Source organism: Falco naumanni, chromosome 2 (assembly GCF_017639655.2).
Source record: "Falco naumanni isolate bFalNau1 chromosome 2, bFalNau1.pat, whole genome shotgun sequence".
NCBI classification, from domain to species: domain Eukaryota; kingdom Metazoa; phylum Chordata; class Aves; order Falconiformes; family Falconidae; genus Falco; species Falco naumanni.
Genome location: NC_054055.1, coordinates 119,673,591 through 119,700,062, shown reverse-complemented (window position 1 = coordinate 119,700,062; position 26,472 = coordinate 119,673,591). Strand labels below are relative to the sequence as shown.

The following is a 26,472-nucleotide window of genomic DNA, read 5'->3' as shown; positions in this document are numbered from 1 at the left end:
GAAGACAGGCACAAAGCTACTGCCCCATTCAGCCGTCCTAATCCAGCCACCTCCAGAGCAGCTGCCGTTGCACAATACACCACACGGACGCGGTGGTGACACACACATGGCGAATTACTGGGACACGGTCAGTCCGGGCAGAACACGCACATACCGTTCTCACTCTGGAGCTTTGTCTTCTGGGTAGTGAGGTCATTCATGAGGCGAGTCATTTCGTCCAGTTTCGTTTTTGTCTCATTCAGATGGTCTTCGTAAGTGCGACAGAGTTTCTCTGCGTTCGCCTAATGGGAATCAGGAGAAAAGGCAAAGCAAGCCGTAGCCCCCAGGCAGCCGTTTGGAAGCTCCAGCCATCCAAACGTACCTGGTTTTTTGTTATTATCTTTCAGAGAAATGGCAGAAAGCAAAGGCACAAGTACCACAGCAGCAGGGCAGGGAACAGGAGCCCTGTATCTGCATCCCCAGGCCGGGGGGCTCCCCGTCAGACCACCTTCCCCAGCTGTTTTCCCTGAACTGCGTTCTGCATGGCAGCACGTGTGTAAAAAGGCTCTGCCAGAACTGCAGGAGCAATCACATGCCTAAGAAGTTCAGACATCGCCTCCTCATAACTGATAGATGGGAAAATCACCTCCAATGAAAATTGCTCTACTGATTCTGCTTTAATTGCCACTTATCATAAATTGAGTTTGATGGCAGTTTTCTAACTCTCAGAATACTGAAATTTCTTCTCTTTGCTTGCACTGAAAGAACTCTTTAGAGTGCTCTGAAAGCTACCAAGACTATCTACCCAGGAAACAAACCCCCCAGTTCAGCCATAGGAAGTAAAAATACAGTTGGTGGTCGTGCAAGCGTTTGCTTTGCGCTTCTTGCTAATGTGGGTCAAAACTGTGAAGCAAGGGCAGGGGCTGAGAGGACTCTGCTTAGGGTGGGAGATACCCTGCCTTGGACAGCACCGCCCCAGTCATCACCAGCCTGGGCCAGCGTGATTTAAGGGACACAGTTTTTGCTCTGAGATGTATGCATAAACAACATGCCTGGGACTGGGTGTTTTAGACTATGTGTCTTAGACAGGGCATCTTAATTGCTGTCCCATCTCCAGGTGAGAAGGGTTACACCACCAGCAGGAGAAGCGGGGGACACTGTGCACCTAGGCACCCTCTGACCTTCTAAAACACTCCAGCCCCACCAGGTGTCCTGGGAGACCTTCACCCAGCCTTAGCTACTCATGACCTTTGGGGATTCGGGAAGCCTCAGGACACTTACTTTTCCCTTGACCATCTGCTCCATGTTGGATGACAGATCATCCACTTCCATCTTCAGCTCACTTTTCTCCTTTTCCAGTTTCTGCTTGACCCGCTGCAGGTTGTCCAGCTGCTCCCCCATCTCCGCCACACTGTCTGCGTGCTTCTTCCTCAGCGTGGCGGCTGTGGCTTCGTAGTGCAGCGTGGCCTCCTCGAGGTCCCGCCGCAGCTTCAGGAACTCTGCCTCACGTTTCTTGTTCATCTCCAGCTGGGCAGCCGTGGCACCCCCAGCCTCCTCAAGCCGCTCGCTCAGCTCCTCCAGCTCTCGGGCCAGATCTGATCTCTGCTTTTCCACCTTGGCTCGAGCAGCTCTTTCTGCTTCCAGCTCCTCTTCCAGTTCTTCTATACGAGCCTACCAAAGAGACACAAGCACCTTTGGCTCACCTTCATGAGGATTCCCATCGCAAGACCATGAAGCACTTTATGAATTGTTAAACCCTCTTCCAGCCTGCACTTTACAACACAGGTAGAAGCACAGCAATTAAAGGACTTGCCCATTTGTGTCAGTAAATCAGATCTTGAGCTAGAGTATGGATGATAAGTCACATTTTTCTCACGGTAGATTGCTCTACAAGCTCTAGTTCAAGACAGTTAGGTCAAATGTGTTGACCTTATACCAACGTATTTGACATTCGGCCGAAGTCCATGAGAGAGGTTACTTGACAGCAGGAGTGGCAGCATCAAATTGTCATTGAAAGGGACAATTTGTTCCCATTTTTAGAGTTCTGTGACTGAAGTAATTTCTCTCTAGGAGCGTTAAGGCAGGGTTTCAAATACAGCAGTGCGTAGCATTGCACAAATATTCGTTGGGACCAGTCTTTTTTATGAAACAGTTATTTTGACCAATCTATGCTCCACATCGAGGTTACGCAAACATTCTTTATTTACAAAAAAGCAGAACTGCTATTTTGGATCAAGACATCTTGTTTGAGCTGTGCTGACTTTCTTTGGCCTTTTCATTTCTGTTGAAAACTTCCCATGCATTTGAGCCCACCCTTCCCCTAGATTTCAAATCCATGCTTATCACTGCTGAACTCCTCCCCAGCTTCCACCCACAGCTCCACGCTTTGGAACAATATTATTTGCTTGAATAAAAAAAAAAAGTATTTTGCTTAAAGCAAAACACCAGAGCCTGAAATCACCAGCATTCTGTGGTCATATGTCCTGCTGCTGGGAAGGAAACGCTATAGAGCAAGCATCCTGAGGGGAAAAGGGATCAGTCTGGGAAGTTACAGAGTTGCAACGCTTCGGGTCTCAAAGCAGAGCTGAAAACTCTCTGCAAAGACCTTCAGTGAGGCACAAAGAAAAAATCCTAAAATGCATGAGAAAGAAGCAAGCTGACCTGAAGCTCCTTGATCTTCTTCTGCAGCTGCATCACTACAGCTTGTTCATCTTCTATCTTGGAATTCAGCTGGCTCATTTCAAATTCTTTCCTGCCACGGAAAGGAGAATCCTACTGTGACCATTTTGCCTGTAGCTTCAAGTTTGACTTTTGTAATTTAAAAAGAATTGTTCAATAAAACTTCTAATGTATTGAAAAATGAAAGCAATCCTCATGTATTGTGAATTGCATGAAAACGCATCTCCTCCTGAGCAGCAGTTTCCAAGTCAAGACTCTGCATGCATTTGTGCAATAGTATTTCTGGTTCTTCACGTCATACAAAAGTGACATTCTTTTCAGACTCAAAGGAAAAACATATTTCAGAGTCAGGTCTTTCAACAATACCATCATAGCTAGTTAGGATGAACAACTTTTTAGAGACTTCCTCCAGCTTTCTCCTCTAAGTAACAAAAAACACAAAAAACTTTTTTTTTTTTTTTTTTAAAATGCTGGCAACTATAATGAATTCTAATGTTCTACTGTGCACAAGGAAGAGTGATTTTCCCTCCCTCCTTGGCTATACACTGTCTCGCCATGGAATTTTCTTTTAGCTGCCATCAAAGCAGGATGACACACTTGAAGGCACCAAAATAACAGAGATAACTGTGCCGCTTTACTTTGTACAACAGAATCACTCTTACTTTTTTAGCTTTTCTTCCATCTGCAGCTTATCGTTCTCCAAGTCCATTACACTTTCCTGGGTCAGCTTCAAATCCCCTTCCAGTTTGCGTTTTGCCCTTTCTAGATCCATCCTCACTTTCTTCTCTTGTTCAAGTGAGCCCTCGAGCTTTAGGAGCAAAGTTACTTATTAAATACATTGAACACAGATGGTTTGCAACAGCCAGATGTACGCTGAGCCCAGTTTTGTGCTGAGCTCTAGCACGTTGCAAACCAGAAGTACGTAAGTACAAGCATCCTGTTACATGTTTGGTTTTCTCACAGCCAGTGGGCATACGGGCTAAAGAAATGTAACATAAGGGTTTGTCCATGCTTTACATTTTTGCAAGCATTGCAGTTCTCTTATTAGCAAAATTCTGTTTGACTTCATGCCAGATAAATGGCAAAAGCAAACGGAGTGGATTCTCCCTCGTTATCGCACTCCTTTCAAAGGCTGAACTGCACAGATGAGTTTTTATAGCATTCCTGATTATACCTTTTACAGACAGTACAAGGACCGCATTTCTAAACCCTCGACCGTTTCTAAAAGGACGGGAATACACTTCAAGGTTTTGCAACATTTCAGACTCATTTCAGGCTCTAAGTGGTGGACAAACAAGCCTGGGGGACATGAAGGCAGAGCCAGCTTACATCATCCACTTGCTGTTCCAGTTTCACTTTAGCTTTGCTCAGTGTGTTGACCTTGTCCTCCTCTGCTTGCAGGTCATCCAGAACCTGCTGATGAGCTTCCTGCAAGGACTTTTTCTCCTTGGTAAGCTTGCTGATATTCTCATCAAGAGTCGCCATTTCTTCTGTCAGATTTTTGACCTGTGTGAGAGAGGGAGAGGTATTTCTAAGACTCTGAAGAAAGGGAGCATCATCACCTGGCCCAAACAACCATACTGAACTGATACACAGGAGGGCAGTGGAAGGGAAGGGACTCTCTGACCCCCAGCCCCTTGTGGCTTTTTGAGTGAAATTGCCATCAAGGGAGCCAACGTGTGCCAGTTCTCATTGTGGGTTTAGTACTTTCAAATATACTAAATTCTTTTCAGCATCACTCTCATGGTAGACTCAAGCTTCTGATTCTGGCAGGAGACCAGCTTTACATCTATGGGTTTTAAGATGAAAAGCTGGAGGAACTCATGGTTACAGCAAAAACCTCTTTACTTAAAAATGCCTGAACTAGACATAATTCTTTAGCTGAACTGTAGCAAAACTCGGTTCAGAAAAAGGGAAATTTAGGCTCAGAGTTAACACTTTTTCCCTCGCAAGGTCAAATAACTGTATGTACAGATCCTTCAGCACGGCCTGAGTAACAGACAGTGTGAAGCCATCAGAAGACCAGCAGCTCCTGTCACAAAGGTAACCCATGCCCAACCTCTTTTGAAGACACATCAAAGTCCTAAAGGTACCTTGTTTTCAGTAGCATGCTTCTCTTTCTCTACTTTTGCAAGCGTTATTTCAAGATCATCAATATCCTTCTTGAGCTCAGAGCACTCATCTTCCAGTTTTCTCTTCTTTGAAGTCAGCTCAGAATTCATTTCTTCCTCGTCCTCAACCCGCTCCGTCAGTTCTTTGACTTTGGCCTCCAGCTGAATCTTTGATTTAATCAACAAGTCGCATCGTTCCTCAGCATCTGCCAGAGTGTCTTGCTCCTGGTGGGGCACAAGGAGAGGACAGCAATGACCGCCTGGCCTTTTTTCTTCCTCACTTGTCACCGACCCTGGAGGTGGCCACGGGGCCTGATCCAAAGCTGCAGAGCAGCGTAAGGAAAATTTCCTACTCCTGATGTCGGAAGACGAGACCAACAGGTAATTAACGGAGCAGGATGAGACAGTGAGGAGCGTGGCTGATCACACATAAGACTACTCCCATATCGGACTGCCAGGGACATTGCCTCGGGCAGAACCTACTAAGAATTGCACTGCTGGCCCACCTGGTTACATGCTAGAACGTGAGAATTTCTGTCTGTTCTGATTTTTAGCAAGACTCTGACAAGGCCGAGAGCTTATTTTAATTGAATTGCACTAACACTCTGGCCTGCAAGGCTTTGAGTTTCAAAGAACATCTAATGAATATATGAATATATGTGTTTACTCACAGCCTGGAGCTGAAGAAGCAAATCATTTTTTTCCTGAACTAAAGAGACTTGCTTTTCTTCAAGTTCCTTTCTTCTGGCTTCAGATTTTTCCAAGGCCTCCTTCAGTTTCAAGAACTCTTCCTTCATATTGGCCATCTCCTTTTCAGTTTCTGCGGACTTCAGAAGAGGTTTGATCTTAAAGAACAGCTTCATCCAGGGCCAGTTCTTCACAGCCATGAAAGCGCGGATGTTCCACTGAATTACAAGAAGAGCGTCCCTGGTTTAAGAAGGAAACAAACAAGATTCCCTAAAGCTTAGCCTGAATTGAGAAAGTGAGATTTTTTTTTCATTCTCAGTCAGTTTTACAGCTTTGGTCTCAGTAATGTTAGGAAGTTGTACTAGGTCCCAAGATATACAAGAAAGTTCCTTCATATCTCTTGGGTTTCAGGGACACAAAAAATTTCCAAATCTGATTTTTACCAGAGCTGCAGGAAACTAATATACGGTTGCTACTGTTTTCATCATACATCCACCTTAAACCTTTAATTTAGAGTTACCTATAGCCTTAAGGACTGTAACAATGGCTCTATTCAACACATAATGAAATGATAACGGCTATTATCTGCTCAGAGTTAAGGATGTGCCTTCATACCTGCGCTCCACTATCTTCTGAAACTCAATCCGCATCAGTCTGCCGCGTGCTCTTGCCTGGATCATTGTTAAGATTTTCGCAAGTCTCTCATCCCTCATTTCTTCTAGATGACCCAAGAGACCAGCCTTGAAGAAGACCTGGTACATGCACAGATGTCATTTCACCATAACAAACGATTTTATTCCAGAGTCACACAGACCTTACTGAAATGGTTTGGAAAGGTATTTTCATGGACACATTATAAAGTAAAAGAGTATGGAGGGACAAATACTGCTTGCATCAGTTCCGAAGTTGTTTTAAAACCGGGTCTCATCTCCCTGGGTTTGAAGAGACCAAACTATTTTGTTGCCACAGTACTTTTCAGCTGTGGCAGGGTTCAGAGCAGGTCAGCCGAACCACAGCTCCCTGCTCCCAGAGATCCCTGCTAATGCAATCGTGTCGTAATTGCACATGGCCTCATTTCAAAAGCTGCAGCTGATCTTGTGTCCGCCTATGTTTGAGTGTACCTGTACTATATTAAATAAGCTACTGTTGTACTGCGGGGTATGGAGCATCAGCTGCTGCTGTGGCTACTTGTGGTGTTGCTGTGATAAAAGCTTTGTGGGAGCTGGAGCCGGAGAGAGAAAATTCCTCTGGCACAGCTTAAAAATTAATATTGCTCTGCTGCTATATTACTGGTTCCTTGTATTATTAACCCTTCATTAATTGCCTCCACCAGAAATGGCATAATGTCCTATTCTGCAAGTTAGATACTAGATCCATCAGTTTTCTTTTTACATAAGCACAGTGGTCTTTTCGGGTTACCTTGGTGTGTCCGAAACGATATTGGTTATGGTCAACATCTAAAGATGCCAGCAGTTTTTCAGCAGCTTTTCTGCTATCCACAAACTTATCCTCTGGGATCGCGCCTGGATTCAGAATGCGGTACCTGTTAATAACAGATGAGCATTGAGTAAAACTGGCCTAGATTCTGCTTTTCCCCCTCCCCTCCCCCTCCCCCAAAACAAACCAAAAATAAAAATAAAATAAAAAAGTCACCTAGGGTGATTTCCTACTTTGCGTCTACAGAGACACAATAAGAGCAGAATTCTGCCTCTATGTTCAGGGAAACTGAATGGGGAATAAACTTGAATGGAATAAAATACCTTGAATAAAAACTGAGAGGGCATGCTTAGCTTATTTTGACTGATGCGTTAGGACAGGAGACAACGCAGCTCTGCATTACCTTTGTTTAAAGTCAGCATAAAGCACCCTGTTTGGGAAACCCTTACGGCAAATGCGGATGCCTTCCAGGACACCATTACAGCGGAGCTGGTGCAGGACAAGGAAAGCATCCATTTCACCTGCAGGGGAAAAACAAGGCTAAATTAAATGAAGCTTCTCCACAGGGCTTAAACGCCATTTCACCGAGGGAACTGCAAAATATGAGTCATCTCCTGATGGAGCAACACCACTGGATAAGGTGAACAACACAGACAGTATTAAAATACGATCTGGTGACTTGGAAGTAAGTATTGGAATGACATAGTTCAAATACACTAAAATTTTAAGACCGTTGTGTTTTCCATACCTGGAGTTTTTGATTCATTGGGGATAATGCATCGTACAAAGTGAGGGGCTGTAGATTTTAGGTTAGTCATCAGCTTATTTAAATTTTCCTAGAACAGACATATTAAAAACACAATTAGCTTTAGCGGTCTACTGGAATTCCAGTCACTTATTTCTTTGGTTTGTTGGTTGTTAAGATTATTAAGGTCATCTTTTTAAATAGTCTCCAAAAAAATCATAAGCTTACCAAAATTATTACAGAGAAATGTGTTCAAATAAACCAAAGTACGAATTTACCTTATTATAGGAATCCACATGGGTTTTATGAAAGGTCTTAAGAAGGCACATATTTTGCTTACAACCCCCGAAGTGTCAGAAACAAGATGAACAGCGAGCGAGATGCAGCATCACCCTGCGGAGCATGTCCGGAAAGCCAACTGCATTTTGCCTCGTCACATCCCCACTCAGTGAGGACCACCTGTTCCTCATGAAAGCTAGGGTTTTATCCTCCTGGCCAAACATATTCCCTTCATTGATCTTAACCAGACGTCTTTTCCCGTGCAGGCAGCAGGCTGGCTTGGAAGAAGCCAATCAGTCAGTGCCTACCAGTGATCACAAAGCTCTGTGGGAAGAGTTTTGTCTAGTAAGCAGACAAGGGAGACCATCAGAGGTGGAATATAATGCCATCAGCTCAACTGTTCAAACTGAAAATGTCTCGTACGCCAGCCAGGATGATAAATGAGACATGGTGAGCTGGGTACTTGGCAGCTCCTTGTGGGCTGGGATTAGATGAAATTACTGTCTGAGGGGTCCTTCAGCTATCTTTACACTTCTTCAGCTAGTAAGACACAGGTCTCCATTCCCCTTGATTTCCCTTCATGAGGAGCACTTCCAAACAGGATAGAATGACCTGACTAGTGGGAGGTGACCACTTCCCTCCCCTGCATTACAGCTTCCCCAGTGTTACCCATATGAAATGAAATGCTCATGGCAAATTTACGGGCCCCATTTTTCCCCAGGCATGATCCTAACGACAGCTTCCACCAGGAGCACACTCCATTAGCAGGGAATTACTTAGGGGAAAAGAAGCTATCTGCCACTCCGTTCAACTTTGTTTTCCATGACTGCTCTAACCCTACGATCCACTTACAAACAGGAATCTCATAGGGACTCGCAGATTGCTTGTAATCAGTTCCTGTTCCAAAGACATGCACGAAGCTATAAGCCACGGAATAAGTGATAAACATTGTTCATGACATTTTATGATACTTTCTCAAATAGAATAAATATCACTAATCTCCTGAATGCTTCAAGAAGATAAGGTGTACTGGCCCCTCCCACATGCAGTTTTAAGAACAGCGCGTTCAAGGTCGATAGCCCAGGCTCAAATCAAATTCTCTTGTTGGATTTCCATTTTTTTGTGTTCATGACAATCCTTAACATTCCACCTCAATTTATTAACTCAAACTGTCAGATGGGGAGAAAGTACACAAACCTTGTGCAATGAGGACACCGTTTGAAAAGAGGCCCCCTTCTTGCGTTTCTTTTCTCCACCCTGGTCAGCTAAGGTAAAATAAATAAATAAATAAATAAATAAAAATCACAATGTGTATCTCAGTAGCGGGTGCAGGCAGGGCACAGGAGACAGACAACCTGTTCTGATAGTCCAATTCCCTTTGAATGAAAGGCAAAGTCATAGCTAATGACTCGATGGCTCAGATTGCTCAAGTATTAAGCAAAACATTCAGAATATCAGCTGTGATGTATCACAAGTTTGCAGCTCCCTGTCCGTACTGTGGATTTTTGTCAAAGGCCACTGGAAGCTTTCTGAATGGCATTTGCTTTTCAGACCTATGCAGCATCACTTGTTATGCAGAAAGTCCATAAACATGAGTAACGCAGACAGAGTTCTCTGTAGTTCCTTAAAAAGCCTATAGGGTGAGACGATGTCGAAAAAGCTAAAGAAAATTAATGCTTACAGAAAATTCATACTGTACATTGTACTGTAAAGACACCGATTCTCACGTCTGCTATGCATATGTGCAAATATTTTTCTAGAATAGAGGGAAATCAATATTTATAACTTTATCTATAGCAAGCTTTGCACTGCCTGAATTTTGCTTAAAGCTTCAGAGTCAAAATCACTCAGACCCTCCAAAGGAATGCTAGTTTCTGATGTGACCTTCTTGAAGTTTCACAAGAGCCAAACACGACCCAAAAATGTACAGCAGTTGCTGCAGCTTTCTAAACACTGGACCATTAGATCATTCCCAGGAGGTCTGGCATTCTGTCACCTGTCAACAATAGTCAACATAAAAAGGTGAAGCGAAGAGTGCAATGGGCTTGATGGATTTATCCACAACCTCGCCCCCTTCTGCAAGTGATGCTGCCGAGACTGGAAGAGGCTGAGCTGGACAGGCTGTTCTTGTCTCCTGACACTGAAGAAAAGCAAGGTAGTATTCAGACAGACATGAATGTCTGCAGGCAAATAGGCAGTTAGTAACTTGCAAGAATTTGCTAGAGGCAAGATTTTGGTTATTTACATTCATCTCCGTCTCTTATTCACATTATGAAGTCTGCAGCCTGCTTGCCTCCTCAAAGCTCCTCATGATTCATGACGACAACATCTATGGAGACGGGGTTGCTAATAAATAGGCTGTAAGTGATTTCAACTTCAGGACTGAAGAGCTACGTCTTTGTAATGAATGCCAGTCTTATTTACTCAAGATCAATTTTCTGGATGCTTTCTACTTGTCTTCTCACAAATAAAACAGTTCTGTGTGAATTAGTCTTGTCAAACAAACAAACAAAAACCCAGCAGTGAGCAATAAAGAAGACGCATTGGCAAAACCTACTTTGGCCGATGGTGTTCAGGTACCTTCAGCGTCTGCTTGCCATTACACAATAAAATATTCCAAACCTCTCTCTTAAACATTGTATTTCTTATTTAATTCAAGGTGGCTAGCAATAAGGACTACGGCGTGGGAAACAAGAGCCGTGTTTGTTCGTAGGTATTTATGTACAAAATTTTTTTGTGCAATACTTGTCTGCATATCTGAACGCTCACATGCTCAAACTCCCACTGGAGCGCTCACAACACGCAGCTTTCCTTGCCAAAATTGCTCAGAGGTATTACACATTCAAACTAGCTGAGCTAATGGCCTCCTTGGTGTAACTGGCAAACTCCTACAGATGCTGTACGCATCTCAATAATTAGTCCATGCCTCATTTAGCATTAAGTCAATTGCTGCAGAGAGAATTGGTTTCTCTCTGCAATTCATTGCCAAGCACACATCCCAGAAACAGAGGAAAACCCACGGAAGCTGATGCTGCTTACCGCTGTCAGCGCCGACATAGCTTTCAAACAAGCTTGCCAGGAGCTTGTTAGATGATTTTTGGAAAATACCTACTACGGTTTCATTAAGCGGGTCTTTGTTCTTCTCAAGCCACCCAATGATGTTATAGGGAACCTGCAGCAAGGGTTTAGAAAACAAACCAGAGGTTGCAAATGTTCCTCTTCAGAGCAGCTAGTAGTTCTTTAGACTTTGCCTTGGAACCAGTGGACCTTCTGCAAAGTGCTGTGCTCTAAGTGGTAACAGCCACCTGGTTTTTCAGCTCTTCCCCTCCAGTTCTCTGCTCCCTGGGTCCGGAGCCTCTCTTCCTAATAATTACCATCCAAATCCTGCACAGCCCTTCCAGACGGTCTGGTCCCTACACCTTCCCAGGGACTCTCCATGCGGTTGGCCATAGACATACCAGGTCATCACTGCCCCAGGAACCCTACTAATAACTGCTGAAGTATAAGATGCACAAGTAATAATTTCACAACAGCATGCTACACTGAAATAATTAAGGTTTTCTGACAGAAACTTATTAATTAAAAATCTAACTCCAGGACTTCGCCACAGCTCTGTTTAGTGGAAAAATATGTTCTATTATTAGTACCTCAAGGGGATAGAAATTCTAATTTTCTTTGCTGAATACATTAACAACTACAGCTAAAGACCAAGATGGGCATGACTTCTCTTAATGAATACAAAATTAGCTTAATGTTCAATTATAATCTGAAATTAACAGCATCAGGTAAGCTCCAGCTCTGCTGTGCTGAGGCTTCATATCAACTCTAGTCTGATAAACAATTTCCTGTGTCCCTCTCAAATTCTGTCTGGCCGTCTGGCCTGCAAACTGGGTGGCCAAGCTCTGGAACTGGGCAAGTTTTGGCTCAGGCATCACAGTATTGGATTGTATTCCCGCTCACCCCATCAGCAGCAGACCTGGTGACTAAACCTTCGCAGCAGAATTAACCACATTTGCTTTTGCTACTTTGATGCACTGGTCCTAATGCGACGTCAAAGTTTTGGTTGTTCTTTTTTTTTTTTTTTTTTTTTTTTTAACCCTCCCTGAATTTAGGCAGAAATTACTCTGTTCATTTGTACAGGGAACCAAGGTGGAAAGTTAGATGCTGCTGCTGTTTAAATGCTAATCCTAACCTGATTACAAGAAAAGTGATAAAGGCAAGGCAAGGCATGTTTTTGGCAAAAGCGCTATCAGCCTTCCTCAGCTTGTTTCGTTTTATTTGTGTATCCAAGGACCAGGAGTCCTGGAGTCTGGTGGTGCCTCACTGTGTTGCACTACTTGTGCAGAGAGAGTTGAGGCTTTTACTCCTGACTGTTCCTTTCTTCGCCTCCTCATCCTTCCCACCCTCCCTCACTGTGCGCTATGGGCCAAACCCCACTTGGAAGACCCCGATACAAAGACAGCCTGCAGCAGGGGAACTTACTGCACCGGCATAATGAAGGAGTTCAAAGTGAGCTTCGTATTTCCTTTTCTTATCAGGCCTGGGCTTCTGTAGGTTAGGTGACTTGCCGAGATGATTGTCATAGAGTTTGGCTTTGAATGTCATATCTGTAGCTTTCGGGAACATACACTCCTCTTCAAGGATCGACAGGATTCCCAGTGGCTGTGGATTTAAGAACATCTTCATTGGAACATGCTTAGGCTGCCTGCTTTCGGTAGCTGTGCAGCTTTTAAGTCTGGTCTGATGGAATTTTAAGCCTGCAAAATATCTTTTTTTGATATTTTGAAGGAGGAAGCCTTGGACTATTCTGTTAAATAGCAGCCACACCTTTGGCTGTTCAGTATGTCACTTCTGCCTTAGGGGGCTTTATGATGACTTCCAGGAAGGGTCTGATTTCCCTTTCAGGGCAGCTGGACCAACTCACATTTTATCATTCATGTTTCAGGAACAGATGAACTAGCTTCCTAGCACTGGACGGGTTGTTTGAGGGACTGAGTTCTTGTGCAGATAACCTACCCCTGGGGAGGAAAGTGATCAAGTAGAAGAGCACTCAATCATCAGCCTTTCCACTCCAGCTAAGGCAGGACTTAAAATTTCATTTTTCCTCACAGATCAGCAGGGTTAGATGCCATGCCATACGTAAGACGTGGCGGAAAGAGCGATACAGCAAGGGACAGCTGTCCCCAGCAGGACCACATTATACTCGCAAAAAAGGAAAAGGAAAGGCATCTCCCATGCTGGGGAAGCGGCGAGAGGGAAGCAATAGTTCCAGGCAAAGCACAAAGGGCTCGCACATCAATATAATGTCACGAGCAGGAGTTTCATGGGGCACGTACTGACACATAGCATTTGCCCTGAGAAGCTGACAAATGAAGTTTGATGTTAAGCGTATGGGGAATAAAGTAAATGGAAGGGCAGTAGGGACAGAGAAAGACAAAAGCAAACCCTAAGATTACACAGCCATACGGACTAACAGGTACAGTTTGTGGTTACTGCTGGCTCCGTAACGCAAACTTACAGAGGCGAAGCCAAGTCACCACCGACACCCATCTCCCTTTGATACTGCATTGCACATAGAAAGGCAGGATCCGCCCTGCTGTCTGCTCTACTCTGCCCACTGAGCCCTGAGGACACCTCCAAGGGAGCATCGTGAGTAAAACCAATTCAGCAGATACACCTTAGCGCTGCCGCACACACCTTCTCGATCAGATCAATGCAGGCCTGCAGGTCCATGCCAAAGTCAATGAATACCCACTCAATGCCTTCCTTCTTATACTCTTCTTGCTCCAGGACAAACATGTGATGGTTGAAAAACTGTTGCAGTTTCTCATTAGTGTAATTGATACAGAGTTGCTCAAAGCTGTTAAACTGCAGGAGGAGATAAAAAAAGAAGCGTTGGATGGTAAGGGCTTGGTGGAATAGCAAGAAGGAAACTGTTTATAGCTAAAACCTTCTACACAGTGACGGGTTGGGAGACTACTGGGAATAACACTCAAGGCATAGGAGGGGGGAGTTCAGTGCCAGGCTGCTGGCTGCCTCATGCCCAGATTTGTTCAGGTCTGTCAGGATGCCCTTCCCTTCAGCAGCGTGCCACAGCGGTCCTGCGGAGCAGAGCCAACGCACCCTGCTCTGCCGCGTATGGACAGCAACACAGAGCAGCAGCATTAAACATCTTCAGGGACGGATTCTGAGAAACAGAAGTTGTGACATGCTTTATGCACATACACTTCTTTACAGTGATGATCAAATCACAGAGCAGCCCAGGTTGGAAAGGACCTTGAAAGATCACCCGATCCAACGTTTTGTGGGAGAGGGAGCCTAGATGAGACTGCCTAGCACCCTGTCCAGTCACAGCGTGAAACCCCCAGTGATGGGGACTCTACCAACTCCCTGGGGAGGCTGTTCTAGTGATGGATTGTCCTCACTGTAAAAATTTTTTTACTTACATTGAGATGAAGATGTATCTCTTATCTTATACCGAGATGAAGACATATCCTATATGAAGAGGAAGAAATATCTTACCCTATACAAGATGCTTTTTCTCAAAGAGAAAGACAGGGAACAATACATTCTTCTAAAACACAGCCCAAAGCACGCAAGGTGTTGTCTTTGCTAAAGGCTGTCACCCTCTTCCTCCCCAGGAACTATCAGCATGTTCAGCTGTGCTAAATGATGAGGGTTTTCTACATCTATTAATGGAAAAACCTTGTAAACTCATATACACGATTTGCTTTACAACTTTCTCAGCTCACAGCCTTCTGTTCTTTTAGAAAACAGGAATAACCACCCAGGGGCTTGGTGTCTGTTATGTCCTTCCACCTTACACATTAATACTCACATCAAAGATTTCAAACCCGGCGATATCCAGGACTCCAATGAAGAACTGTCTCGGCAGCTTAGTGTCCAAGGTCTTGTTGATACGGACCACCAGCCATTTGAACATCCGATCGTACACTGCCTTAGACAAGGCTCCCACAGCATACAAAACCTAAAACACATGTTTCACAACACCACCCTGTGAACACAGGGGTTTCAGTGCCTGCTTCAATCCCTGCTTATGGTTTAAATGAAATGTCATGGTGGTTCTTATGACCACCAAGGCATACTTAGCACAACACATAGCTTCTCCCATCACCTGTGCTGGCTTTTTGTCGAACCATTGTTATGTATATGTACGTATACTAACACATACAAAAAGTGCTAGTAAAGTACCTCTTGGGAAATAGCCGGAGAGCAAGTTGCGAATATTTTAACGCCTTACATTGCCGTGGAAGTTAGGTACCAGAAAGCTCACTGGCTGGATGCCAGCCATGATGCCCAGAGCTACTGCCAGAATAGGGGAGGTCTGTGTGCTCAAGTTGCTCATTGCCATTTGCTTCTACTTGTTGAGGGATGCTGTGGCATAAGCAGGCGATAAGAAGAGTCCATCAGAAGTCTCTTTTTAGCCCAGGTGCAACCACACCAACAGCATAGACTTCTCCCCAGCAGTTTTCTAGTTTCTGAGCCCGTAACCACAGCCTGTCTTCAAACAACAGATTTCATGTTAACCAAAATGCTGCAGCATCTTCTACAACACTGTCACAGCTGCAGCGGTGCTAACCCTAGGACTTCTGTTCCCTGAATTAGGAGGTACCTCTAAGTGGGTATTACCTTTAGCTGATTGAGGTCACACAGAGCTTAAAATTACATGAATAATGAATGAGTGATGAGTGAACAAACAATCCATGGCTCAACTCTTCTCGGTAACTGTTCTCATCCAGAATTAGATTTCAATCCCCATGTGGTTTTCCTGCACCTGATTTCTTTGAGTGGCTGCTACTAACACATCAGAAAAACAATCCTATCAAAGGCCAGACACTATGCTTTTGGCAATCTGCCAGTTTCCCTCACTTTCACTGTCTGTTCCTCCAAGTTTGGGCATGTAAAATGAGAACAGGTACTAGAGGTATGAGTTAGTATTTCTAGCAGCTGCCTGTCTCCCTGAGATGTTACAGATGAATCCTCAAGGCCTGCAGGACAGTTATCCAAAGACCCCCAAAGCTTCTCCTTACCTGTTCAACACTTTGACCTTTGGTCACATACTCGTTGCCAACTTTCACTCTTGGGTGCAATAAACCCTTAATTAAATCGGAGGAGTTGATTCCCATTAGGTAGGCAGCTTTATCGGCACCTGATCAAGAGAACCGAGGTTTCAGCTGGTTTAAACTTCCACATGGAAGCATGCCTGGCCAAGAGAAAACATTAAGTACATCCACTTCCAAAGAGAAACTGGATAAAGACCTTGGGGTTTTAATGACGTGTGTTAGGTGTGCCTGTGCTTTTTTTTTTTTTTTTTTTTTTTTTTTTTTTGTGGTAGAGAAGGCCATCTAGCTGCCTTAGACCCCAACCACTGCAAGAACCTTGAGAAACGCTTCAGGCACAGGGAAAAGGACATATCTCCACACTGGTTATAGATTTCAGGTGCAAGAGGAAGTAAAGAAGCAAGACATGATGACATGTAAGAGACAAAAAGCTAAGACAACAGGTTTTTACAACCATTTTGTTCAAATGGGCACAAAAACAGAATTACATTGGGTTACTCTGACTGTTTCTATTCACCTTCTACTAAATCAGCTTACCCACCGCTGAGTAAGCCACTGCTACAAATAAAGCACAGCGCTCTTGGATGAGCAGGACTACACGGTGCAAGATGAAAGCAAACAGCCTGCTTCTGCTGCAACACAATGCATGGCACGTGCTGGACTTCTGAAGGGAAGGAGTAATTTGAGGTGTTACTCTTACTTTCAGTGCCATCAGCCTCTGCCTGCTCTTCTCTGGGCCTTTGTTTGAACTTCATGTTCCCAAAGTGCATGATGGCACCTGTGAGCTTGTAGGAGCCAGACTTCTCATCGGGCACAAACCCCAGGATGTCCATGGCTTGCTGTGAAGAGAAGTGCAGGTGTTTTGTCACTTCCCTATTCTAAAGCAACAGCATTTTGCAGCCTCGCGATCTACCTTTGCCGGGCAGACATTACCAACCTGCCAAGGGGCGTTATCACACAAGGCAGCCGCTGGAACACCCTGAAGGCCAGCAGTGGCTGGGGAGCAGGAGGAGACCTCCCTTCACCTAGCATTTTATACATCTAATTATAAGAATGTTGTGCCCGTGGGCATTACATGGAGCAAGGCCAGATTCAAGAGTATAATAGTTTATCAGGCCTCGTGCTTCGCAGTATGAACACATGCAATTAAGACCCATTTCTGCTTTCACTTTAGTCCAATAGTTTCAGTGTCAGAAGACAGGCTTCTGCCACCACTTTTCCTCCCCCCACGCACCTCATCTATGAGGCACAAAGCCAAATCAATACAGGCTTACATCCGTTGCCAGCAGTTCTTCTCCATCATCCAAGTTGTCCACTGTAACTACTCCTTGTGAGCAGAAGTGGTAGTCGTATGGGTTGGTAGATACCAGTAGCATATCTGTAAAAGAACAGCCAAGGTCAAAACTACCCCCCATTCAGGATATCCCCCAAAAATGGAGATGGAAAAAGCAACTCTGACATACATTTGTCTCTGCATAACTCTGTATAAAGTTGTTTTCTGTGTTGTTTGTGGTTTGTTTTGGTTGTGGTTTTTTGTTTTGTTGTGTTGGTTTTTTTTTACAGCTGCAGGGCAGCAACCAACTCTCTTCTTCTACTATTCCAGAAGACCAAGATTCAGAGAAAGCGTGAATAAAAGGAATATGGGAATACTGCATGCACATCTGTTAAGCCTGTTTTGCAACATACTGAGTTCGTCATTTCCCATCTAGCCCTACTCTCTGCCTTGCATGCCTGTAGGGGTAACAGTCCCATCTAAGTACAGAGGAGAAAAAGGTTTTAGTGTGATCCAAGACAGGGACAGTGGACACGGTTTCCCTCTTTTATAACAGACTCGCAAAAATAGCAACTTCCAGGACTCTTGGCAGAAGACACTTGGCTGTTGATGAACAAAAGTCTGAATGTGGGTGTCTCTTTCTCCCCCTTTTCCTTTTCCTTCACATCTAAACCCCAGAATGTAGAGTTGTTTCCTAGAAAGCTAGCTGGCTCCAAAACTACAGGGAGAGTGCTGCTTCCCTAAACCAGCAGAAAGTTTCACCCACATTCAGCAGACCAAGGTTTGCTCTAGATTTCAATCTTTTATATACGTACACACATGCCTACATGTCTAAATATGTGCATATGCATATACATATATGCCTATCAATATATGTGTATATATAATAATTTTCTAAGTCTGTTTAACTTTGCTATATAGTCACGGTTAAGTACTCATTAACTACATTTATATTTTTCTATATTTATGCTTCTCTATATTTAGATACCTATGTGTTTATATACAAACGCATACATTTCATGTCTACAAAACAGAAGATCCCCATCGGTTCCAGCCCCTTGAAGAGCCTGCAGGCATGCTCCTGCTGCCCAGAAAGGGGTGTGCTGTTGTATGCAGACAGACGATTTATAAGAAAGAGCATATTTTCCCAGCACAGGGGTTCGCATAGGAATCTCAGTGCAATGCTTCTTTGTAATCTTTCCCGTAATCACCGTTAATAAGGCCATGTAAGAGCTAAGAAGGTTAGGGACCTCACCACACACCGTCAGGATAATAAACCTTCAAAACAGATTATGATTGCTATGGCTTAGTAGGAGTTTAGCAGAGCAATAAAGTGACTCTTCAATGTACTTTATAAAATGTGTTCCTTCAGAGCACAAGTTAAAGTCAGCAAACCACATCACTTAAAAACTAGTGATGGTTTTATTCAAAGCTCTGGGGTTGGGAGCAGAGAGAGCACCTCTGCTCCCTGCTCTCCTCCAGCAGGTCTGTGGGACTGCATGCAGCCAGGGGAAGCTCAGAAGGGGCAGTCACCACAAAAATCAGCAGCAGGCAGCTTTGCGTATTCTCTCTTGCTGCACGACATGCTAGGATGCCAGTTTAGGCATTTGGAGCAGAAAGAAGAAACTACCTTTTGTTCATGGACTTATAAGCAAATCTCTTTATACATGAAAATCTGGGCAATTAAAGTTTCATCATCACAAATGCTGTCAGAGGCACAGCATTTTCCAGATGTTTCGAGACCTTGGATTACACAAATTTGGTGTGACATCTCTTGCCTTCATAATGCTATGTTTTAGAAGTCCTATCTAAGACTCATTCCCTTCAGACTGATCCGTCATACCACTTCACATGCTAGGGCACCTGCATCAGTGTATCACAGAAAAAAAGTCTCTGTTGCTGCCGTCGGAACAGCATCTTTAAAAGGCAGCTTTAAAAGAGCGCATCTGACAGTGGAAGTGCAGTTTCACCAAGTGGAAGCCCAAGGCTTGGCCCCCTGCCCCCTCCTCAGCCACTGTCTGTTCAGGTGAAGTTTGACTCTTAAAAGCTGCGGCTCCACATGCTGCTTACCTAGTAACTCCGGCTTCTTTCCTGACAGGATTTGGTAGAAGATGTGATAGTCTCTTTCACCCGGTTGCTGGAAAATCACTCGGGATTTCTCCAATAAATCTAGTTGCACAAAGGAAAATTCAGTGAGAATGGCTCTCCAAGCTTTCCAGATGAGCAATTATATTTTGTAAAAGGAGGGAGTTTGCTGCTTACAAATCTCAATATCAGCAGATGACAGCTTGCCTGTGGTTCCAAAATGGATTCGGATAAATTTACCCTAATTCACAGAGAAGAATGTTCTAATTAGTGCATATAGTATACACAGAAGGAAACAAAGGGTGCTGCTTGCAGGCAATCATTTGGCCCAAAGAGCCCATTTATGCTAACTCCTTGGCTTTGCACGGGCAGATTTTCAATGAGAAGTATCAGACAATGATATTACGCTTTTCCAAGCCTAAATCTGTACGTGCAGCTATGTAATCAGCTTGCGGGGAAAGGATAACGGTGGACTTATCTGCCAGGCTAAGACAGGGGAACGCACGTGGCTTCCAGCTTGACGATGCAGGCTTGCTGCAGAGCAGGGCTCGGAGCAACACGCCTGGGCACAGGACACAGGCTGCTTTTTACGCCGCTCTTCATTTGCAGTCCTAACTGATGTGCAACTCTTTACATCAGATGGGTACTCTGATTTTACGCTGCTTTGCCCCCTATTTTTAATATATATTTTATATATATAATAACTTGCATATTCATCCCCCCAAATTCATAAAAAATGAGTCGTTTTCATTTAATTTCTCGTATTGAAACACATGAACTCTTTTAAATAATTAATTTCCATTCAGCTGACAAACTCCTCATACAATTGTGTAGCTTTTCACAGACGCTTACAACCCCTGACCCTCTCCACCCCTTCCCATTTCATTTTCGACTGGATTTCTTTGGGAAGCAAGGGCTACAAACTCAGGCTGTCATCCTCCTGCCATTTCTTCCAGACCCCCGAGCCAACGTCAGCCAGATGGGGCAGAGGCAGAGCTCCCGAGGGCATTGCTCTCCTGCAAGCCTGATGGAGGTGAGGAGAGGCCCAAGGTCATGTCAGCCCTGAGGACAAGCCGGGGGCAGCTTATTCAGCCAAAAAGGTAGATGGATGGTAGGGGGGCCAAAGGCAGGAGCACTGCTGCGTGTGTGGGTCTGCAGAGGGGGGAGATGTGGAGGGAGCAGGGACCTCGGTGCGATTCTGACCATTTCTGACACTTGATGACAAAGTAGAGCTATCACAGGGAGCGGGAATGACTTAGGCGGGTGGAAAATGTGGTGGAAAAATAAGGCTATGCAGCAGAGGTGGTCCTGGGGAAGACCTGCCATTGCAGCTCAAAAGGTTTCATAAAGCTAGGCTTTGCTTGTCTTCCCCTCACGTACAGTTTAAACAGTTATTCAGGGTGGATCTACCTTTGTTTCTTTTTATCTTCAATCCTTTCACTGGTTAGTTTTTCCTGGTTAGATCCTACTCTGTTACTCTTCCGCTATGTGGAAATCCATCCATTATAATAGAAGAAATGAGAAGCAACTTACAAAGGGCTTACTACAGAGACGTTACTAACTGGCCATTGTTGAAGAGGACATCCTTGCCTTACATTAGAGACTTACAAAACGTGAGGAGTTGTCGTTTCTCAGAGTTTTGGCATTTCCAAAAGCTTCTAGGGCTGGGTTCGCTTGAATGATTTGATCCTCCAAGGTTCCCTGGAAACCAAGGTCGAAATACTATTGAGAAACCTACAGGCCACAAACTCAGCTGTCACCTCTAAGCCAGCCACGCATTCACTCCCAGAGAAAAGCCCCTGCAGCGATGGGATTAGCTCACCCCGGGGGTGGCACAGTGCGAATGGCATAACAGCATCAGCATCAGTCAGTTTCGAGTGCTTAAAAGGCCTCAAACGTTCTGCTGCTCCCCGCTGTTTCGCTTTGTGGATTTTATATATTTTATACCATCTGCATACAAAAGAGGTCACCATGTCTTCCCATGGACCGTGGTGGGGACATCCGCGTGGATGTGTGTAGGGCTACTGAAGGCAGTGACGAGCACTGAAACGCATTAGATTTGAAGGCACTCAGCACTTGTAATATTTGGGATTCTCGGAGATGAGAAAAGCATTAACTGTCACTTGCACAAATTTCAGTTTGCTGAAGCGAACTGCTTTATGTGCTTGGGCTCCAGGGGTCCTTCACCGGGGAACGGCGCAAAGCGAGATGCTGCGGTTCGTGACATGGACCGACAGAGCCAAGTAGCATTTGCACGTGGAAAAGCTAAAATAGCAAAGCTGATGACTTACCCCAGTTTTGGTAGCTGGTTGCTGTCGAAAGAGGAACACAATGGAGGAAGGAAAAGAGAGAGAGAGAGAGAATGTGAGTACTAACACCAAGGACGTTACAGAAGATAAAGATTAGCAAGGTCAGATGTCTAATGGGCACCAACGCACCAGCAGGACTTTTTGCAGGGCTTTTTGAATCCTTGCTTCCAAAAGCACTTGCAACTGTTTCTTTGCATTTACCGCACATCACAGAACAGCCAAGCGTTGTTCCTACCCAGCCTGCTGCTTTAACCTCCACTCCAAACATCTGCCTAATTTTGCTCTGGAGACGTTCCACAATGAACCCAAAGGCTAACTAACTGGACAGGGAGAAGAGACTGGTGCCAGGTGGTAAGAATAAAATAATGTAAATGCAAACAGACAAGTTTTAGACTATTGGATCATGCTGCCTTTGAACTCTTGGATTATTTGGGAAAAAGAAAAAAAAAAGGGTAATGATAATGAAAATGCCACCTGAGCTGATAAACTACATGGAATATCTTCCAGCTGCAGTATGTTATTTGCACGATTTTTCCCTGAGCACACCAGGTCTCAGACACCAAGCTCAGCACACACAGAATGCTGGCTCTGGACCACGCTGTCATGTGTTCAGAGAGCCCTGCAGGCCTTGTGTGAATGTATATTAAATTTTGGTGATGTGAGTTATGTGTACAGAATCTGAGCCTGGCTGAAATTTTGGCCGTGTAAATACAGTTCACAGGAATTGGTAAATTCACCACAAAAAAGCGTTGACCATTCAGGTGCAATGAAGCTCAGAGTGAACAAGCTCATAGCAAGATGAGATTAAAAGCAGCACAAATACAGCATTCACCGTGACCTTAGAAGGAACTTAGATGCAGAACAATACTTATCCAAAGAAAAATACAGAAAAGCTGATTGAAAAAAAATACCTTTTGTCAAAATATTCCTTTTTTTGTGGAAAAAAAGGCTTTCAATAAAACAGACTTTTTGATGAGAAATTTTAATCCTAGTCCTTTTGAAGACTGCTCTCTATGTGAAATAAAAATGAGACTTCTTAATCATCAGTCTCTCATCTTTTGGCCAGCTTTAACACAACAATAAGCATATTTAACACACACAAAACCTAAAACTCCTAGGAAAAAGCAGCAGCGGGAGCGGTTTTGCTGCTCCCTTTGGAGCGTGGCACGTTCAGGCGGGCATTGCCCTGCTACCTTCAGAGCTGCATGCTCTCGGTAATGCCATGTAGAAACACCAGTATCTTTTCCCACCAGTTTCTTTTCTTAACCGTGCCTGCCGAGGTCTAGCATCCGGGATGCAGACTTGTGAGGCTAGTGGTACACAACCGTGGGAGTCTGAGAGGAAAGAGCCACCAGCAGACTTACATTCTTTTTACCAGGCTCCCCCAGGGCTGCCACCGTGGCAAAGTACTGGATGACGCGTTTTGTGTTGACAGTCTTGCCAGCACCGGATTCTCCGCTAAAGGAAGGAGGAAGATAACAGAGGCATTGCTCAAACAGCTGTAACTCATCCTTCCACCCTCTGTCCTGCCAGCTACCCCCCCACGCAGGCTGCTCTCGGGACCGCTGACTCCCATTTCTGCAGCCTGCTGTTGGGCTGTTTCCGTGGAAAGCAGATTAAAATGACTGAATGAAGAGGTGACTGCCTCGGACAGCATTCTCTCCGTGACTGGGCTCAGAAATCTCGTACAAACCCACACTACACTGAGCTGCCTTTAAGGGCATGAAGCTTTTGTTACAGGCACCCGGGCTGAGGATCTGAGGTACACCTACATAACTGCGAATGAGCTAGAAAACCTGCAGAAAAGCTGCACTAATTTGCCAGCATTATCCAGGAGCACATGCGAACTGTGTAGAGAGACACCCAACTCTCCATCTTTGATGCTTGCCAGGAAACGACGTGCCTCTTCTTTACTGCCTTGGTCAACTCCCTCCCTTTAGACATGTCTACACAACATTCGTAACTATAATTTGCAGCAAGAGCAACCACATTAAAAAGGAGTCTTCCGTGTCCGAAGAGGGCAGCCACAGCAAGGCAAACCCTGGAAGAAGCTTCTTTAATTGTCTACTGAGTTGTTTAAAAGCCTATTTGGGATGATCACCAGATGGGGATCAGGGATGGACCAGCCCCCATCCAGCCCTTGGCTGCTCCTCTCCCTCGGGGCTGAAGGCAGCCATCAGATGGCCAAATTGCCAGTAACTTGGCCTGGATCAAGTTCTGGGCAATTCAGCTGAGCTTTCAAGGGTCAGCTTGTAGTTCAGCAGGATTTTTTTTCTTCTAAGTTTTTCACAGCAACAGAGTCTCAAATCAGTCAAAAAAGAAGCACTTACGTGATCAGCATAGACTGATTCTCCCGATCTGTGGAGGGGGAGAGGGAAGAAAAAAAAAAAAAAAAAAAAAAGGACAAACTTAGCAAGCTGTACAAATTGCTTATTATAATTGCAAACAAGTAGCAACTATTCTAGAATCAGTCCTGCAAAGACAGGAGGGAATCAGCTGACGCAGGGCTGGGAAGATGAACACTAGCATCACCTAGGCTGACCTGACGGGCAGCAGTGCCAGCTCTAGCCCTGCCCTCTCGTGTTCTGTCAAGTCACTATTAAAGACCTGTCAGTTGTGCACATTCCCCCTCTGTCTGGGAAACTATAAATCATGCAATTTCCTGTCATCAAAATGGGTTTTTTTCTTACTCCTGACTACATCTTTGCTCACACCTGACCCTTCTGCTCCTGCGGTACAAGACCCACCCAAGCAATTTTGCTGTTTCTTCACTGTGTATGTACTCTTCTTTAGCTGGCCGTGCTGCTGGAAGGAACTTTTACAGTGTCCCCGCTGTTAATGGCCTGACCAGAAATAAGTGTTTATTAGAACATTTTGCAACCTTAATATATTATTAACCGAGTTCCGTAAATGCTAAGTCATAGCAGCTTCTCAAGCTGTTGAGCCTAAATTCCTCTTTTCTTTCTTAATTCCAGTCGTTGTGACAGGCTACATAATGGGCAGCCTGGCCATATGTCACCCTTAGCTGATGAAAGAGCATCACTTTGCTGCCACACACACCCCCTTTGCCCCGTGCTTTCTGTCCCCTCACAGCTGTGGCACTTCCCATTTTTTTAAAACCAGGTGACAGCGGGATGTGTTTCCACCAGGTCTCTTTGGGATTTACCCTGCTGCCTCCCAGAACCTGTGTGAGCACATCACTGCTGCCCTCTGCTGATACACTCTTTTTTTCCCAGTAATTTGAGGGTCAGGATGAGAAAATTTCAGAGGAAAATTCGGAGTTTGGTGTCACAGGGTTGCTGCTTGCGGCTGGTTCATGCGAGCGATGCGTGCACAGCGCCCTAGATAGCTGGCCTTCACTAACCTTTGCATAAATACATTTTACAAGCGTTAGAGTATTCTAACTGAGCATAGACTGACAGTAAGTTCAATTTTGAAGTTGGGAAAATACTTCCAGACCTTTGGGGCACAGCTCCATTTCTGTTACAAACTGATGGATTCACTCCGTTCAGACACCTACATTTGTGCACCTTACAGATAACCCATATACAGAGCTCACTGCTACCACCAGTGCCGCAGGGACAGTCAGGGGAGTTAGAAAACAAATACATGTGTGTGTGTGTGTGTATATATATGTATGTAAAAATTGATGCAGACTGTTGAGCCCCTGCTGCTTGTAGAGGATTTGCACATTTGTGGCAGACTGCAGAAGCTCTTACAAACTTCCACTCGGTACCAATCACGCCAGTGAATAAATAAACGAATAAAGCAATACATGAATAAATAAAAGAAAGCGGAACCAGATCGGAAAGCAAACAGGGCCACTTACTACGCAGCATGTCATGGTATGCGTTATCAGCAATAGAGAAGATGTGGGGAGGCGCCTCCGAGCGCCTCTTGCCCTTGTATGCAGCAACAACCTCCGACTTGTAGACAGGCAGCCACTTGTAGGGATTTATAGTCACACAGAATAAACCAGAATAGGTCTGGAGAGGTGAAAAGAAACAAAGAAAGAAAACAAGAGTGAAAAATAAACGGCTCAAGGAATAAGAAGAAAAAGTCTTAGCTAACCGAGCAGGACACGGAGTTTCCAGCTTCTGATCCGAGTTTGAATTCTGACTTGACTTCCAGCCTTTGCTCTGAGTTTCTAACAGGCTCCCAGCCCGCTCAGTGACCTCCTATCAAACCAGCAAATATCAAACAGCTTCCCATTGGGGGTGTGTGTGTGGGTGTGTGTGTGTGCGATTTTCAAGATGACAGCCAGGAACAGCCCCTTCAGCAAAACCAAGGGCCAGCAAACAGACCAAGGTCTGATTTTCTGCCTTGCTGCCCCACGAGAGTTCTTTCCTCTTGAAAATTGTCGTTACGAAGGAAAGAAAAGTAACAGCTTTGCTGCTTGAGCTCTGTTCTTAGGCAGAGGAACAATCTCCTTTTATTAATCTGATGTGAGCACCTTGGGGCGATTTCTGGTGGGTGTTCAAAAAGAGAGCGACTTCACAGGGTTATTCCCCAAAGCTGTGGAGCTTCTTTCAGCTTTTGGAGAAACACGGTTGGCAAAAATCTATTTTTGTAGTTGCTCTTTGGGCTATCTACATCAGTTAGCTGGGGCCTGGTGCCTCTGAGGAAGGAGGAGTTTGCAGCTGTAACCCCAGGGAGTCGCTGTTAGCTGGTGACTTTTCAGGTACTTGGTCCAGATCGAAGCAAAAATCTCTGAAGAAACCCAGTTATCAGGGGGACACGAGCACTATGTGCGCACGGATCAGTGAGCTCAATTACGTTCTAAAAATGTCAGGTAAAATCCAGGTGC

The 26,472-nt window shown here is 44.7% G+C and overlaps 1 protein-coding gene across 1 annotated transcript in view; it reads right to left on the bottom strand.

Moving 5' to 3' along the window:
- MYH15 (myosin heavy chain 15) overlaps positions 1-26,472 on the bottom strand; it is a 69,582-nt gene that overhangs the window by 16,065 nt on the left and 27,045 nt on the right. The window contains exons 9-34 of the mRNA XM_040583103.1: positions 25,495-25,651; positions 23,996-24,023; positions 23,030-23,123; positions 21,648-21,668; positions 20,965-21,057; positions 19,534-19,597; positions 19,342-19,440; positions 17,273-17,376; positions 16,699-16,837; positions 15,969-16,087; positions 14,756-14,905; positions 13,615-13,785; positions 12,400-12,579; positions 10,957-11,089; positions 9,115-9,182; positions 7,642-7,729; positions 7,297-7,414; positions 6,876-6,999; positions 6,072-6,208; positions 5,441-5,696; positions 4,752-4,994; positions 3,988-4,164; positions 3,321-3,466; positions 2,641-2,731; positions 1,261-1,650; positions 155-281 (exon numbers count right to left, since the gene is read on the bottom strand). Coding sequence (XP_040439037.1) covers positions 155-281; positions 1,261-1,650; positions 2,641-2,731; positions 3,321-3,466; positions 3,988-4,164; positions 4,752-4,994; positions 5,441-5,696; positions 6,072-6,208; positions 6,876-6,999; positions 7,297-7,414; positions 7,642-7,729; positions 9,115-9,182; positions 10,957-11,089; positions 12,400-12,579; positions 13,615-13,785; positions 14,756-14,905; positions 15,969-16,087; positions 16,699-16,837; positions 17,273-17,376; positions 19,342-19,440; positions 19,534-19,597; positions 20,965-21,057; positions 21,648-21,668; positions 23,030-23,123; positions 23,996-24,023; positions 25,495-25,651 — 3,517 coding nt within the window. The remainder of the gene's footprint in view (positions 1-154; positions 282-1,260; positions 1,651-2,640; positions 2,732-3,320; positions 3,467-3,987; positions 4,165-4,751; positions 4,995-5,440; positions 5,697-6,071; positions 6,209-6,875; positions 7,000-7,296; positions 7,415-7,641; positions 7,730-9,114; positions 9,183-10,956; positions 11,090-12,399; positions 12,580-13,614; positions 13,786-14,755; positions 14,906-15,968; positions 16,088-16,698; positions 16,838-17,272; positions 17,377-19,341; positions 19,441-19,533; positions 19,598-20,964; positions 21,058-21,647; positions 21,669-23,029; positions 23,124-23,995; positions 24,024-25,494; positions 25,652-26,472) is intronic.